This window comes from Dendrobates tinctorius, unplaced genomic scaffold, assembly GCF_039654945.1.
Source record: "Dendrobates tinctorius isolate UK_male_01 unplaced genomic scaffold, ASM3965494v1 ptg000090l, whole genome shotgun sequence".
Classification (NCBI taxonomy): domain Eukaryota; kingdom Metazoa; phylum Chordata; class Amphibia; order Anura; family Dendrobatidae; genus Dendrobates; species Dendrobates tinctorius.
The window spans coordinates 642736-660032 of record NW_027361758.1 but is presented as its reverse complement, the minus strand read 5'-3'; the positions used below and the strand labels follow the sequence as shown (position 1 = coordinate 660032).

Below are 17297 nucleotides of genomic sequence, written 5' to 3'. Positions count from 1 at the left end.
TCTGGCGTATTAAGGGTGTTTCTTTTCTTTCAGCAGTACAGGGGTTAATCGGCCATGTGGAAATCCCTGCTTTCAGTTGTGCTTGGTTAACCACTCCTCTCTCCTATAAAAACTAGGTCTGCAGGCCAGATCATTTTCTGAGATAGCATTTGCTACAAGAATCTGGAGAGAGGAGCTGGTGTATGGAGTGCTGGAGGAGTTTATTGTGCGACGGTTGCTTGGTTTGTACGCACCCGAACAATCCATTGAAATAGACGTCCTGGATGGCCACATGAAACCAAAGTTCCCATTTTTACTTATTTGATACTGCCATATTGTTAGCCTATGCATTGAATGCAAGGCCTGCCCTGCCCCAAAGTTACACGTACCCCAATAACCCTTTGAACCAACGTACTTGATGGCCATATGAAACCAAAGTTCCCATTTTTCTGTATTTGCTACTCCCATAACGTTAGCCTATGCATTGAATGCAAGGCCTGCCCTGCCCCAAAGTTACACACACCCCAATAACCCTTTAAACCAACGTACTGGATGGCCACATGAAACCAAAGTTTCCATTAGCGCCGACATATTACGCATGACACTTTACATTTCAGAGGGGATTTGTACAGACAATAGACATTACAGCATAACAATAATCACAGATTATAACAAATACCAAGAGGAAAGAGGGCCCTGCTCGCAAGCTTACAGTCTATGAGGAAAGAGGTAGACACGAAAGGTGGGTGGTAACAGTTGCCCTGATTGTATGGACCAGCCATAATGTTAAGTGCGTAACAGTACAAACTCAGAGGGCTAATGGATGCATAAAGCATGTGGGAACATGATGCGGGGAATCTGGTTATGGTAAAACTTTTGGCTGTGCCACACAGGGATAGATTAGGCTAATGTGTTGAGGCGATAGGCCAGTCTGAATAAATGCGTTTTCAGGGCACGCTTAAAATTGTGGGGATTGGGGACTAATCATATTGACCTGAGAAGTGCATTCCAAAGAATTGGCGCAGCACGTGTAAAGTCTTCCATTCTTCATTTGGTACTCCCATAGTGTTTGCCCATGAAGTGAATGCAAGGCCTGCTCCAAATTTTGATGCACCTCAATAACCCTTTGAAGAGACATCCTGGATGGCTACATGAAACCAAAATATTTGACCATGAAGTGAGTTCAAGTGTTGAGGGTAAAGAACCTGCATTGGAGCATTGCAGTGTTGAGGCTGAAGAAACTGCATTAAACTGACATTAACCCCTGATGGCCTGAAAGGAAAAAAGTTTTAATGTGAGAATCCTTATCTGCCACAGATCTAAAAATGGATCTCAATAAGTGCGCAATATAATCAAGAAATTTACAACCCATGGCACTGTAGCTAATCTTCCTGGACATGGATGGCAGATATTAATGAAAGGTTGCAACACAGAAAACTCCGGATAATGGATAAGCAGCCCAAATCAATTTTCAAAGAAATTCATGCTGTCCTGCAGGCTCATGGTCCATTAGTGTCAGTGCATACATAGTAACATAGTTTTGAAGGCTGAAGGAAGACCTTATGTCCATCTAGTTCAGCCCATTTTTAGTGCAGCTGTTCTGCATTGTTGATCCTGGGGAAGGCAAAAAACCCACAGAGTAGAAGCCAATTTTCTCCATAGGGAAAAAAATTCCTTCCCGACTCCTAAGCTGGGTCAACCATCTACCTATAATATTATGTTATTCGTAACCTTCTATACTGTTACTCACAAGAAAAGCATCCATTCCTTTCTTAAATTCATTCAGTGAGTTGGCCATCACCACTTCCTCAGGAAGAGAATTCCAGAGCCTCACTGCTCTTACCGTGAAGAACCCTCTTCTATGCTGGTGCAGAAATTGTCTTTCCTCCAAACGAAGAGAATGCCCCATTGTTCTTGTCACAGTCCTTGGTACAAACAGTTCATTGGAGAGATCTCTGTATTGCCCTCTGATATACTTGTACATATATATTAGGTCTCCCCTAAGTCTTCTCTTTTCTAGAGTAAATAGACCTAATTTTGATAACCTTTCTGGGTATTGTAGTGAACCAACTCCATTTATCATTTTAGTAGCCCGCCTTTGAACCCTTTCAAGTTCAGTAATGTCTTTCTTGAGCACCGGCGTCCAAAATTGCACACAATACTCCAAGTGTGGTCTGACAAGTGATTTGTACAGAGTGAGAATTATGTTTTCATCTCGTGTCCCCAGACCTCTTCTAATGCATCCCATGACCCTATTTGCTTTGGTGGCAGCTGCCTGACACTGGGCACTCCAATTTAGCTTCTTATTGACTAAGATGCCTAAGTCTTTTTCCATGTTTGATTTCCCCAGCAGTTTCCCATTTAGTAAGTAATTGTAGCATCTGTTTCTCCTTCCCATGTGCATAACCTTACACTTATCTGTGTTAAACCTCATTTGCCATTTTTCAGCCCAATTCTCCAATTTACTCAAATCTGTCAGTAGTTGCAAACAGTCCTCCTTTGTGCTAACTACCGTACATAGTTTTGTATCATCTGCAAATACTGATATTTTACTGTGTAAGCCATCCACTAAATCATTAATAAATATATTAAATAGTAGGGGGCCCAATACAGAACCCTGTGGTACCCCACTAGTAACCCTGGCCCAATATGAGTATGCACCATTAATAACCACTCTTTGTTTTCTATCACTAAGCCAGCTACCTACCCATCTACACACATTTTCCCCTAGCCCAAGCTTTTTCATCTTACTTACCAATCTTTTATGTGGGACAGTGTCAAATGCTTTAGAGAAGTCAAGATAAATGACATCCAATGATTCTCCTTGGTCCATTTGAGAGCTTACATCCTCATAGAAGCTGATCAGGTTAGTTTTACAGGAGCGATCCTTCATAAATCCATGTTGATATGGAGTTAAACATTTATTAACATTGAGATATTCCATAATGGTATCCCTTAGAAACCCTTCAAAAATTTTACCCACAACAGATGTTTTGCTTACCGGCCTATAGTTTCCAGGTTCCCTTTTACGCCCCTTTTTGAATATTGGTACCACATTTGCTTGCCGCCAATCAAAAGGATCAGACTCCGTTTCTATAGTCTTTAAATATAAGGAATAGAGGCCTGTCTATCACATTACTTAACTCCCTTAATACCCGAGGGTGAATGCCATCAGGGCCTGGTGATTTGTCAATTTTAATCTTACTTAGGCCTCTTTCACACTTCTGTTTTTTCTAGTCAGTTAAAATCCGCCAAAATGGCGGAAAGCGGATCCGTTTGTAACTGATGTAAACGGATGCCACCGGATCGTTTTTTTGACGGATCCGTTGAATGCAGAATTTTGAAGGAACCGCAGTCCGGGAAGGAGAGAGAGAGAGATCCGCAAAAAAACGGATCCAACGGATGGCCATCCGTCAAGATCCGCCGGTAATGCAACTCAATGGGGAAAAAAACGGATCCGCCAAAAAAAAATGGCGGATCCGTTTTTTTCAAAAACTGGCGGATTTTGACTGATGGTCAAAAACGGAAGTGTGAAAGAGGCCTAAGGCGGTTCTGCACTTCTTCCTGGGTTAGGCTGGTAATACTTAATGGGGAGTTTACATTATCACTCTGCGTTTCCCCTGGCAAATCCTTTTCCTGTGTGAACACTGTTCAGAAAAAAGTATTTAAAACATTTGCTTTTCCCACATCGCTCTCTATGATTTCACCCTCATTGTTCTTTAAAGGGCCGACACCATCAATGTTAATCATTTTACTGTTTATATAATTAAAGAATAGTTTGGTGTTTGTTTTACTTTCCTTAGCAATGAGTCTCTCAGTTTCTACTTTTGCTAAATGTATTTGTTTTTTACACATTTTATTTTTTTCTCTATAACTTTTTAATGCTTCTTCATTGCCTTCTTGTTTTAGCTTCCTAAATGCCTTGTTCTAGTTATTTATTGCCCTTTTTACATCCTTATTTAGCCACATTGGTGTTCTCCTGTTCCTAGCCCTTTTATTTCTGTACGGTATGGCTAGCTCGCAGTGGGTGTGTAAAACTGATTTAAATATTTCCCATTTATTTTCTGTGCTCCTATTTTTGAGGACATTGTCCCAATCAATTCGGCGAAGATCCTCTCTAAGCTGATCAAACTTTGCTTTCCTGAAATTCAGCGTTTTTGTAACCCCCTTCCAGGGCACCTTACTGAAGGACAAGTGGAATTGTATTATATTGTGGTCACTGTTCCCTAGGTGCCCATCGACTCGTACTTCTGTTATTCTATCTGGCCTGTTGCTTAAAATTAAGTCCAGAAGGGCTGTCCCTCTAGTTGTGACAGATAATTATCCTTGGTCACTGACAGAAATTGGTTTCCTTTCTGAGATACGCAGGTTTCAGTTTCCCAGTCTATGTCGGGGTAGTTGACATCTGTTGACATTTGAATGAGATTAAATGATATGGCAGGAGAGAAAGAGACACTGAGAGGAAGTACCTAGAGTCAAATATGGTGGAGTTTCAAATATGTTTTGGAGTTGCTTTGCTGCCTCTGGCACTGGGTGCTTTGACTGTGTGCAAGGCATAAAGTAATCTGAAGTTCACCAAAGGATTTTAGGTTGCAGTGTAGTGCTGAGTGTCAGAAAGCTGGGTTTGTGTCCTAGGTCATGTGTCTTCCAGCAAGACAATGACTCCAAACATGCTTCAAGAAGCCCCCAAAAATGGATGGAAACAAAGCGCTGGAGAGTTCTGCAATGGCCAGCAATGAGTCTGGATCTCATTAAACACCTGTGGAGAAATCTTAAAATTGTTGTTGGGAGACACCATCCTTCAAATGTAAGAGACTTGGAGCAATTTACAAAAGAAGAGTTTTGTAAAATTCTTCTTGAGAGGTATGATAGAAGTGAAATACTTTTCGTACCCAGTGTGTGTGTATATGTATGTGTGTGTGTGTGTGTGTGTGTGTGTGTGTGTGTCTATATAGATAGATAGATAGATGTTATATATATATATATATATATATCTCCTTAAACTATTTAGTCAGCCTTTATAATGTTGAAGAATATACTGAGTTAAACAGCATAGGCGAGGGAACATGAAATGGTTATGAAAGCATTGAAGACGCAGCTGGAGCTCATGGTTAATCTAAAGGAGAAGTTTCAGTATACCTGGTCTTTAAAAGCAACAGGAACATGTTCTACAGTGGACAGAAAGTACAGCCTGTGATGGAGAGGAATTGTATCACTCACCCACCTCCCTACGCCTACTCACCACCACAAGGGTCCTCTATCAGACATGCATTTTGAAATAACAGACTGTGCAGAGCAGAATGTTTTCCTGCTCACTTCCAGGTTATAACACAGATTTTAAATATGCAGTTTACCATAATTAGCATTATTGAGTAGATTTATTGTCGGTTTCCAACTGCAGAAATATTGCCAAATATATACAGAGAAATTAAGTGGATCAATATGGAAGAATGGTACCGGCTTACGTGACATCATATATTTATAATTCAGAACAAATTAGTCCCAATCCCCGTCAACTGTGTTAATACGTGTTTCTCTCTTCCGTGCTTTTGCAATTACACACATTAATAACTGGCTCAGCAGTCTTTCTCCTGATGACTTACATTTACCAGGAAATGAATTTGGAGCGTTTTTCTCAAATTTCTCATCTGCAGAATGTTATTGAGATCCCTGGAACACTGCCCGGCGTGCTGTTTACATGGCAATCTCAAGCACAATTGCCTAGTACAAGATGTAGTTAAATGCCACGAACCTCCTCAGAAATCATATTTATATCAGACAAAATTATGTTCTAGATTTATGGATGGAAGTTGTACTTTTGCTAATGTGATTTTATTAAAACTTTGTCTTTACAGTTCTTTGGATTGGCAGTACATAGTAATACCACGTTCTATTGTGTAGCATAGGAAATATAGTATCACGTCATTTCTTTTCTGTACAGCTTACAATGCCTTATTATTTATCAGACATGCACACATTCTGCATTCAGATTTTATAGGAAACCAAATAGCACTTAATTTAAAGAAGCAGTCCCGTTAAAATTTGTATCCTCCTTATATATTGCAGTCATATTATATTGCACTGTGTACTTACAATTGCCCATTTTGCCTTTCTACCCTGCTTTTTCTTCCCTTTTCCTTTAGGTTTATGACATCACATGATTAAAAATTTGACTAGCTGAATCCTTCTAAGCTCTATGTAGTAACAAGAAGTCTATTTACCCTGTATGAGTCATGAGTCGATGCAAAAATGCCTGGCAGGGGGAGAGGAAGCAGCAGCAGCTGGGTCAGGAGTTGAAGAGGGGAAAGATGAATGTCGGAACAAGAGACTTCCTGTTTCTACTTAAGGCCCCATCACACACAGCGATATCGCCAGCGAGATCTCTGATTTTGTGACGCGTCAGCGATATCGCTGTGTGTGACATGGATCAGAGACCGGCCCCCCTGCCAGGTATTGCTGATCGCGCTCCATCGTCCTGGGCCGTTTTTTGATTGTTGATCTCCCGCTGGCCAGCACGCATCGCTGAGTGTGGCAACGAGAGACCAGCGATCAGCGACGCTGGACACTGGTTTCCAATGTAAACAGCGGGTATCTAAGAGCCGCGCGGCTCTTAGTTACCCGCTGTTTACATTGGAAACCAGCTTACTAGCTGGTCCTGATCGCTGGAGGGGCTGTTGTCTATGTGACAGCTCACCAGCAATCAGCCTAACGATGTCCCAGCAATCCCATCCATGTCGGATCGTTGGTAGGATCGCTGGGACATCTTTATGTGTAACGGGGCCCTTAGAAAAGAGAAGAATTAGCTGGATAGAAAGGCAAAATGAGAAATTGTAAGTACACAATGCCACATAAAATGATGATTGCAATATATTAACAAGATGAAAAATTTGATTGGAGTGTTGCTTTAAAGGCATTGTACAGTCATGCTCATCGTTATTGGCACCCTTGAAGTTTAAGTACATAATTTGGAATATCTCTTTGAATGGAGCACTCCTGTTTAAATATAAAAGAGCAAATGATCAACAATAATGTGAAACAAAAAACAATGGAAGGGAAAAATAGAAAAACCTAAAGCTTGCTGTGACTCTGGAATTTGCACCCTTTACATTAAATTAGTATGGAAACACATTTTGACTCACCTGTGGCAAATCACAAATCAAATCACCTTTGATTGTCAGTGCTCATGTGACGTGAATTAGACAATGGAATGATGACTTCAGTGCATGGAACAGTCAAGAGCCTTCCTGGACGTGGGGGAAAGAGGAAAATTGACAAGAGATGTCTTTGAAGGTTGCAGCGAATGGCGGAAAAATCATTATGTCAAACATCCAAAGACCTGAAGGCCAACCGGGAGAACAGTCTGGTGTCATGGTTTCAACAAATACCATACGCCACACATTAAACCACCCAGAGTTTTATGGCCAAAGGCCAAGGAAGAATCCATTGCTGAAGAAAAGACGTAAAAAGAAGCGACTGAGGTTTCTGCAAGGAGTTTGTATGTTCTTCCCATGTTTGCATGGGTTTCCTCCCACATTCCAAAGACATACTGATAGGGAATTTAGATTTTGAGCCCCATCGGGGACAGTGCCGATAATGTATGTAAAGCGCTGTGGAATTAATGGCGCTATATAAATGAGTAAAATAAATAAGTTAAATGTTTGTCAAAGAGTACCTTGACAAACCACAATCCTGGGGAAATGTTCTGTGGACAGATGAAACAAATATAGAGCTTTTGCATCAATTTTTTTTACAGACGGCGCAATAAAGCTTATAAGAACACTCTACCAGCATTTAGGCTATGTGCCCACCTTGCAGAAATGCTGCGGAACTGTCCGGAACTTTTCCCACAAAACACAAGCATTTGTAAGCGTTTTTAGCTTGCAGAATGGTAGCGCTTTTCCAAGCGATTTGAAGCAGCGCTTGGAAAAGTGATAGGTTGGTCACACTTGACAAGCATAGTGCTTGACAAGTGTGACCAACTTTTTACTATTGATGCTGCCTATGCAAAAAAAAAAAAACTGGACACATTGGGTATCTATGGGTCTGGGAAGAAGGGGAGGAAGAAATGGAAATGCAAAAATGGAGGGGTTAATATTAACTTATGAGTCTGTAGCTGGTATTGTAGTCACATGAATAGGGCTAAGTTGCTGCTGAGCTGTTATACTAGACACAGCGTGTGGCATTTTTAATGTAATCTATTTTGGTCAGAATTTATAAGCTAAAACCATAAGCAGAACCTACATACAGAAACTAATGAAAAATTGTATATTTCTTTGGTTTTGACACTTCTCGCTTTCACTTACAAATATGGATGCAAAATACTGACATGGGAAAGTGTCCTATTGATGAGTCTTCTGATTGCTGGAGGTCCCAGCTGCCAGGCCAATACCAATCACATATGGCATACAGTGCTGCTCACCATTATAAGCACCCCTTCATTTTTTCATAGACTGTACAATATCTTAATAAATATATGTACCAAAGTTATATCCTCAGGATTTTTCTATTAGTGGTCCAAAGTAATACAACAATAAAACTTTGTTTTCTCCTTCGCCTCATTGGGGGACACAGATACTGTGGGGTGTATGCTTCTGCCGCTTGGAGGCTGACACTAAGTGAAAAAAAGAGGTTAGCTCCTCCTCCGTCGTATACATGAAGATAAGACAGGGGCGACGGATCCTATTGAAAGGGTCCGATCTCCCCAAACCATCAACGGGCGAGCACGTGTTGAGTATCGTCTCCACGTATCCTTTCCCGCACCGAGGGACATATCTGGGCCTTTTTCCCTAGACTTCTATTTTTTGCTTGTTATTTTATGAAGATAAGACAGGGGCAACGGATCCTATTGAAAGGGTCCGACGATTTCCCCAAACCAACAACGGGCGAGCACGTGCGAGTGTCCCTCCACGTATCCTCTCCCGGCTTCATCGCAGGGTAGGCCGCGACCGGGAGAGGAACGTCATGGCCTACCCAGAGGAAAGGAACGCTGGGCAGCGGAGCGCAGAGGCAGCGGCAGGAACACGTGGGGACACAGGACGGAGTAAGTGTGACCCCCGACCCTAGGGGCACACTACGGGCGATTAAAGGTGGTTTTTTCCTCCTCCTCCCTTCCCTTCAACCCTCATATAAATTAGGCCTGGCAGCAATATGACCGAAAAGAGTAAATCGCACATGTTCCTTTATGCCGCATGCATTTCTTGTGGGGTTAGGTTTCCACGAGCAGAGAGCCAGAAGCCTGTAACTCCGAACGCGCTCAGGAGCTCTCCCCTACGACTGTAGCCAAGGTGTCCCCGGAGTGGGCCCTATCTCTGTCACAGTCCATGGTGTCGCTTACGAGAGCAATAAAGTCCCTTCTTGCCCCAGATAGGGGCAGGGACAGTGGCTCGCCGGCCTTAGAGGGAACCTCCACCTCACAAAAGCCTCCGGCCTGCAGGGGCCAATCTCACTCCAGGCAGACCCGGAGGAAACAAATTCACACGGTGTCGCCCAATACATCCGGTGCTTTGGCATCTGTAAGCTCTGCTTCTCGCTCCCCGTCACCAGTGGTTGATAGCGAGCAGACCTCAGATTGCGACTCAGACGAGCCCCTTGACCTGGACACTCCAGGGTCACGTGAAACAGTGAACAGCCTCATAGAAGCCGTCAATCAGACCCTGGGGATTGAGGATGATCCCGCAGCGGCTACGGGGCATAAAGTGGCATATAAGCGAGTGAAGCGCCCGCACAGAATTTTTTCCTCTCACCCGGAGTTTGAGGACATAGTGCAGCGACACAGAGAACATCCAGACAGACGTTTCTCGGGTCAAAAGGCACTCGCAACAAGGTATCTGTTTGCTCCGGACCTCCGTAAAAAATGGATGGAATCCCCGTTGGGGATCCTCCGGTTTCGCGCCTAGCCACTAAGACCCTGCTATCCGTCCCTAGGGTTTCCTCAGTTAAGGATCCCACGGATCGCCTTATAGAGCGCTTAGTTCACTCAGTATATGAGACGTCAGGGTCAGCGCTCGCTCCCTCATTCGCAGCAACTTGGGTAGCCAAGGCTAGGATATCGTGGTCAGAAACATTAAACAAGGTTGCGCAGGAGCAGGATCTACCTGCAGAGATCTCGGAGGTCGCAGGTCAGATGGCGGTGACCGGAGACTATGTAATCAATGCGTTTTGGGATGCGGACAATTGCTCGGCACTTGCTGCCGCTAATGCAATTTCTGTCATAAGAGCCCTATGGTTAAGGACATGGCGAGCCGATCCTACTTCTAAGAAGTCCTTGACTTCCCTGCCTTTTCAGTGCGGCCACCTATTTGGGGAGAAGTTGGATCAACTTATCTCTGACTCCACAGGAGGAAAGAACGGGTTTCACCCTCAACAAAAGGGCAAAACGCTTTTTCGTCACCCGTTTTCAGGCACGTTTTCGGGCCTTTCGCAACCCCGGGTGGACTACAGCGGCCAATTCTGCCGCCTCAGGCCGCCCCAACCAGGCGCCTACTCTGGTTTCACTACGTCTGGATCAATGTCGCTCACGACGCATGGGGAAAGGAATCGGTGGCCTCGGGTTACAGAATAGAATTTGTCAGATATCCTCCAAGACGGGTTTTTTCTTCCCGGCTTCCCAGCGTGGATACCCAGGCATGGGCTCTATTGGGAGCCATCAAATCGCTCCAGCACAACGGAGTCATTGTTCCAGTGCCGGAACACGAAAGAGCTCAGGGGTTCTATTCCAACCTTTTTGAGGTTCCCGAAAAGGACGGGTCTGTCAGGCCTGTTTTGGACCTGAACCTTCTGAACAAATTCATCAGGATCAGACATTTTCGGATAGAGTCTCTCCGTTCACTCATATCGGCCATGGAGCAGTGAGGATACTTGGCCTCAATAGTCATCCAGGACGCTTATATGCATATTCCCATTTTTCCTCCTCATCAGGGGTTTCTACGCTTCACCATCGGCGATCAACATTTTCAGTTCGTAGCGCTACCCTTTGGGCTAGCCACGGCTCCCAGAGTGTTCACAAGGGTTATGGCAGGCGTCATGGCCACACTACATTCTCGAGGTATAGTCATCTTGCCTTATCTGGACGACCTCTTGGTCAAGGGCCCGTCAATACGGGCATGCGAGGAAAAGGTCAACATCACGCTAGATACTCTTGCCCGCTTGGGATGGTTGGCAATGCAAAGAAGTCATCCCTTGTGCCAGCTCAGAGGATCATCTTCCTAGGAATGATCTTCGACACTTGCCGAGGGTTGGTAATTCTCCCTCAGGTAAAGGCGCTAGCTCTCCTGCAGGGATTCCGGACACTTCGCCAACCAGTCCCTCATACCATTCGATCCGGGATGAGGATTCTAGGGAAAATGGTGGCAGCAATGGAAGCGATACCTGTCGCCCAGTTCCACCTTCGCCCCTGCAGCACGCCCTCTTGTCAGCCTGGGACAAGAATCCTTTCACGCTCGATCGGCGGTGCCGACTGTCCTCTCAAGTCAGGCAGTTGCTCGGATGGTGGATAACCAGTTCCTCTCTGGCCCAGGGGAAACCTTTCCCCCAGATCATTGGCTGGTAATGACAACCGACGCCAGTTTCCTCGGTGGGGGATCGGTGTTTCGCCACCACACAGCCCAGGGACGGTGGTCGCCACAGGAGGCACGCCTCCCGATCAACTTATTGGAGATACGAGCAATTCAGCTGACGCTGTAGAAGTTTCTTCACTTTCTAGCAGGCCGCCCTGGTCTGGACTCAGACAACGCCACGGTGGTGGCTTACATAAATCATCAACGGGGCACCCGCAGCAGAGCAACCAGAGGGGGAGCTCGTTCTTCAGTGGGCCGAAGCAAACCACTTGGTGATTTCGGCGGTCCACATCCCGGGCCGTGGAAAATTGGGCGGCAGACTTTCTCAGCCGGCAGGGTCTTGCATCCGGAAAGTGGTCTCTACATCTCGAAGTTTTTCAGCAGTTTTGTCAACTGCGGGAAGCTCCGGATGTGGACCTGATGGCTTCCAGAGTGAATGCCAAGGTGCCCACATATGTCGCTCAGGCCAGGGACCCGCAGGCATTCCTTGTGGATGCGTTGGTTCTGCCATGCAACCAGTTTCGCCTCCCCATATCTGTTTCCCCCACTGCCACTACTTCCGAGAGTCATCAAAAAGATCAAGACGGAAGGGGTGCCGGCGATCCTGCTGGCCCAGTCGAGCGTGGGGCGCAGATCTAATGCAGCTGCTCGCCGACGTTCCTTGGCGCCTGCCAGAGCGCCCAGATCTGCTGTCTCAAGGGCTGATTTGCCACCCGAGCTCAGGGACCCTGTGTTTGATGGCATGGCCGTTGAATCTTGGATTCTAACCCAGGCAGGGTTTTGAAGCGTGGTGGTCGCTACAATGATTGGCGCCCAGAAGCCTGCTTCAGCACGAATTTACCACCACACCTGGAAGGTGTTCTTTGCTTGGTGTTGACACCGCGGTGTTTCCCCGCTGGGATTTTCGATTCCCAACATCTTGGCTTTTCTGCAGTCGGGCTTAGAGAGCCCGGATAGCTCAGTCGGTAGAGCATTACACTTGGACTTTGCCCCAGGTTCCCTCAGGAGACAAATATCGGCCTTATCCGTCCTGTTCCAGCGCAGAATTGCTACTAATTTGCAGATGGAGTCTTTTTTCATTCAGGGAGTCTCCCACTTGGTACCTACCTAGAAGGCGCCTATGGACGCCTGGGACCTTAACATGGACCTAAGTGTTCTGTAGGAAGCTCCATTTGAACCGCTTCAGAGTATCTCTTTGAGGTACCTTACCTGGGAAGTGGTGTTCCTAGTGGCCATCACTTCCATCAGGCGGGTTTCAGAGCTGGCGGCCCTATCCTGCCGAGCTCCGTTCCTCACTTTCCATAGGGATAAGGTGGTCCTCAGACCAGCCCCTCCTTTTCGGCCGGAAGTCATGTCCTCTTTTCACATTAATGAAGATGTTGTTTTGCCTTCATTTTGTCCAGCACCGGTGCGCCATGTGGAAAAGGCTCTTCACACGTTAGACCTGGTAAAAGCCCTCCGGAGGTACGTGACGCGGACGGCACCTTTTCGTCAGACGGACACGCTGTTCGTGCTCCCCGAGGGGCGCAGGAAGGGACTTGCTGCCTCAAAATCGACCATAGCCAAATGGATTCGTTTGACGATTCAGGAGTCTTACCGCGTTAGAGGCACACCGATTCCAGCAGGGATCGGAGCGCACTCTACCCGGGCAGTGGGCGCCTTTTGGGCGCTTCGGCACCAGTCTTCGACGGAACAGGTTTGCAAGGCAGCCTGCACACATTTGCCAAACATTATAATATCCATGCTCAGGCCTCGGCGGATGCGAGCCTGGGTAGAAGGATTCTCCAAGCAGCGGTGGCGTACCTGTTAAACAAGAGGTGCATGTAGCTTGGATCGGTGAGTCAATCTCCCACCCATGGACTGCTTTAGGACGTCCCACAGTATCTGTGTCCCCCAATGAGGCGAAGGAGAAACATGGATTTTTGTGATAACTCACCGTAAAATCCTTTTCTCCGAGACGCTCATTGGGGGACACAGCACCCACCCTATTAGCCAGTTGGCTCTGTTTTCTGTTTAGTTAATACGCATTTATTTATGTGATATAAGGGTGGTCTTTTTCTAGACATGTTGTTCCTGTGTTAAGGCTGATTTTGTTGTCCTCCTACTGCTTTGGCACCAAACTGAGTTCCGCCCGCAATAGGGGCGAGGGTGTATACGACGGACGAGGAGCTAACCTCTTTTTTTCACTTAGTGTCAGCCTCCAAGCGGCAGAAGCATACACCCCACAGTATCTGTGTCCCCCAATGAGCGTCTCGGAGAAAAGGGTTTTACTGTGAGTTATCACAAAAATCCATGTTTCCATTTTACATGTTCCAATATCAAAGAATAAACAGAATAAACAGCACGTGCAGCAGTAAAGGCACCCCTTATTAATACTTGGTTGCACACCCTTTGGCATTGATGACAGCCTCCGAACATTTCTTATAACCATCTATAAGCTTCCTGCACTTCTCATTTTGTATTTTCTCCCACTCTTCCTTTGCAGTTTGTTCAAGCTCTAGAATGTTTGCAGGGTTCTTTTTCCCAATGTCAGATTTCAGCTCACTCCAAAGACTTTCAATGGGACTGAGGTCAAGACTCATTGCTGGCCATTTTAAAACACTCCATTTTTTCTTTTTCAACCATTTCTGTGTACTTTTAGATGTGCGCTTTGGGTCATTGTCTTGCTGGAGGACCATGATTTTAGACTCAAACCAAGTTTTGTTACACTGGGTAGAACACTTCGCACTAAAATCTCTTGATTATTCTCTCATTTCAAGATTCCTCTGATACAATCAAGGCCTCCAGTACCTGACACAACAACCTCACAGGACTATGCATGCTCCACTACCTGACACAAGACAACAACCTCACAGGACTATGCATGCTCCACTAAGCTTAAGGCTGTGTGCCCACGTTGCGTTTTTAAGCGTTTCCGCTGCTGCGGAAACACTTAAAAAACGCATTCCCATGCAATCCTATGGTATTCCGCAGTTGCTGTGTGATTGCTTACTTTTTTTGAGGGGCGAGACATTTTTATTAGTACCATTTTGGCATAGATATGACTTTTTGATCACTTGTTACAGCTTGTTTTGTGAAAATGTGGCGGTCAAAAAAACATAATTTTGTCGTTCTTTAATTTTTTCCATTTACATTGTTTACTGATTGGGTTATTTTTTTTTATTTTGATAGGACTTTTCTGAACACGGCAATACCACATGTGTCTGGTTTTTTTTTTTAATCTTCTGTTTTTTTGTGCTATATACAGCGATGCAACAGCATATAGCAGAAATCATGGTCTCCTTTGAAGGCTGGCCACAGGCAGGGTTTCAAAGGAAGTCAGGAATAACATTCACGGGGGTGATCTGTTGAACCCATGCTGTCATGACAACCCATCGGTGACCCGCAATCATATCAGGGACGCGCCGATAGGCAGAGAAAATGACGTGCGTGTTAATTGCCACCGTCAGAGATCGACAGCGGTATTTAACAAGTTAGCAATCGCAGGCGGAGCACTGTTCCACCTGGGATGGTTAGTGGCAGGTCCTGGCTGTAATGCACAGCCATCACCTGCCGAGTATAGGGTGGGCTCCCTGCGGGCATCTGCTCCATACAGACGCTTCCGACATGCGCCATAAATGTACGGCGGATGACATGAAGGGGCTAAAGCAGCTCTGTGAGGTCTCCTATACTCTTCCCTCTATGAGTAGTATGTAATACAATGCAAGACGCTGAGTTTGGGGATATATAGGGATTTTTTTTTTTTTTTAAATGGTTCGGTTAATTCTTTAAATTTAAGTGCTGTTGAAATGCAGCCAGGACTTATTGAAAATCTTGTGAGTCCTCCTTTCTCTCACCCACACATTGTGATTGACAGCTTTATATGTATGCAAACTCAAACATGGAAATGTGTCAGCCAGCAAGATTTTACATGAATATAGCCAGTCATATAGACAGCTATATATGTCAGAGCTCATGTGCCCTCATATAGGAGATGTGACGGATCCACTTCAAAAAATGTCTTAACACACATTGAACAATGCAGAAATTAAAATTGTGAGGATTGGAAGTGATCCTAGCCATTCACGATCACTTAAAATCCCTCTTTTTCATATACTCAAATTAGCTTAAAGTGTACCTGTCATTTGAGGTGACTGATCAGAAGAAGCTTTTCTGTGTGTATATCAGGAATAGCATAACAATATCAATATTTTTGCCCATTATATAACCTGTTTCTTGCATTTTTTTATCAGTTTTCCTCTCTGCTCAATATCTACTGTTCAATTATTTCTGAGCTAGTGGTCTTAGACAAGAAGTTATTATGTCTCCCATGCACAGCACACACAGACATCGGTTATTCCTGCTTCCAAGTCTCTATGCTGCACACAATCAAAATCAGCAGCACAGAGGACATTATGCAGCTGTCCTGAACAGTGTATCTGGTGAGATAAACACTTACTAGAAAGCAAGATAACCTGTATGTGTCTATACCTTTCACCAGTTCTCTCTTTACTACTTCACCCTCCCCTTTCTAGACTTCAATATGCTTTAATCTGACACCTCAGTGAGCTGTTAGTCCACCTTGTTCAGACCAAGACAGATTTAAGCAGATTTTCAAGGTGAATGACGAATGAAGGAGGAGAGACGTGTATCATAAGTGAGAAAAGAAGCATGTTTCCTCTGAAAGATTTATAACCGTGTTTCTCAGATTTGCCTGTATCAAATTAATCCAACTTTGTTGAAGTGACTATTAACCTGCTTATATTACATTTTAATAGTTTTTTTTTTCCTCTGGTTACTTTGCATGTGAAGTGTTTTCTGATGTAAGCTGTATGTATTTTTCTTTACAGTATGAAGATTTAATGGAGAACTTCAAAACTGTACATAAGGAGTGTGAGCAGCTAAAAACATCTGGCTTCTCTACTGCAGAGATTAGACGGGTAATGCCAGCTTTGTGTTTTTGTTTTTTATCCTTACAATGAAAATTTCTACCTCTTTTTACCTTCAACATTTCTGAATTTTTTTCATTTTAACTTTTATTTTGGGGCGCTTTGTTTCTTATCAGTTTGACACTGTAGTCATAAGCGGATAACAATGAAGGCAGTCTGGGCCACGACTCGGGGCCGAGGCTCTGGGGGGCCCGTGGCCAGATTGCACTGATTATGGCGCACATCCCCGGGCAGAGAGCTTTCCTGAAGTTCTGCTGCAACAGTACAGAATGGCAGCATAGCTCCAGGGGGGGCTTCTGTCGCCTCTTCTGTGACGTGCCTGCGCTATGACGTCATCAGCTGGCGCGATTATGTGCTCTTGTCAGCATGTACGTGCCCATCAAGAGAAGAAGTAGAGCCCTGGTGACTGGGAAGGAGTATGTGTTATGCTGTTTGCAAGTATATAGGGGGTCAGTTCATGGCTTTTGCTGTATACAGGGGGCTTAGTTAGGGGTCACACAGTATATATGAAGCTACTTGGGGGCTCATACTGTTTATAGAATCATATACAGGGGCTCATACTTTATATAGGGAGCTATGTGGTGGCTCATATTGTATATAAGGGCTATGTGGAAGCTCACACTGTATATAGGGAGGCTTTACTCATACTCTATAGAGAACTACGTGGGAGCTCATACTTTATAAAGAAGTATATGTGCGGGCTCATATTGTATACACGGAGCTATGTGGGGGCTCACTTTATATAAGGAGTTATGTGGGGGCCCTCACGCTATAGCAGGCTATATGAGGTCTCATACTACATATAGGGAGCTATGTGGGGGCTCATATTGTATAT

At 44.8% G+C, this 17297-nt stretch overlaps 1 protein-coding gene across 3 annotated transcripts in view; it reads left to right on the top strand.

Annotated features, from left to right (window-relative positions):
* IFT81 (intraflagellar transport 81) overlaps positions 1-17297 on the top strand; it is a 282490-nt gene that overhangs the window by 62749 nt on the left and 202444 nt on the right. For all 3 annotated transcript variants that reach the window (XM_073585958.1, XM_073585959.1, XM_073585960.1), the window contains exon 5: positions 16364-16453. In XM_073585958.1, coding sequence (XP_073442059.1) covers positions 16364-16453 — 90 coding nt within the window. The remainder of the gene's footprint in view (positions 1-16363; positions 16454-17297) is intronic.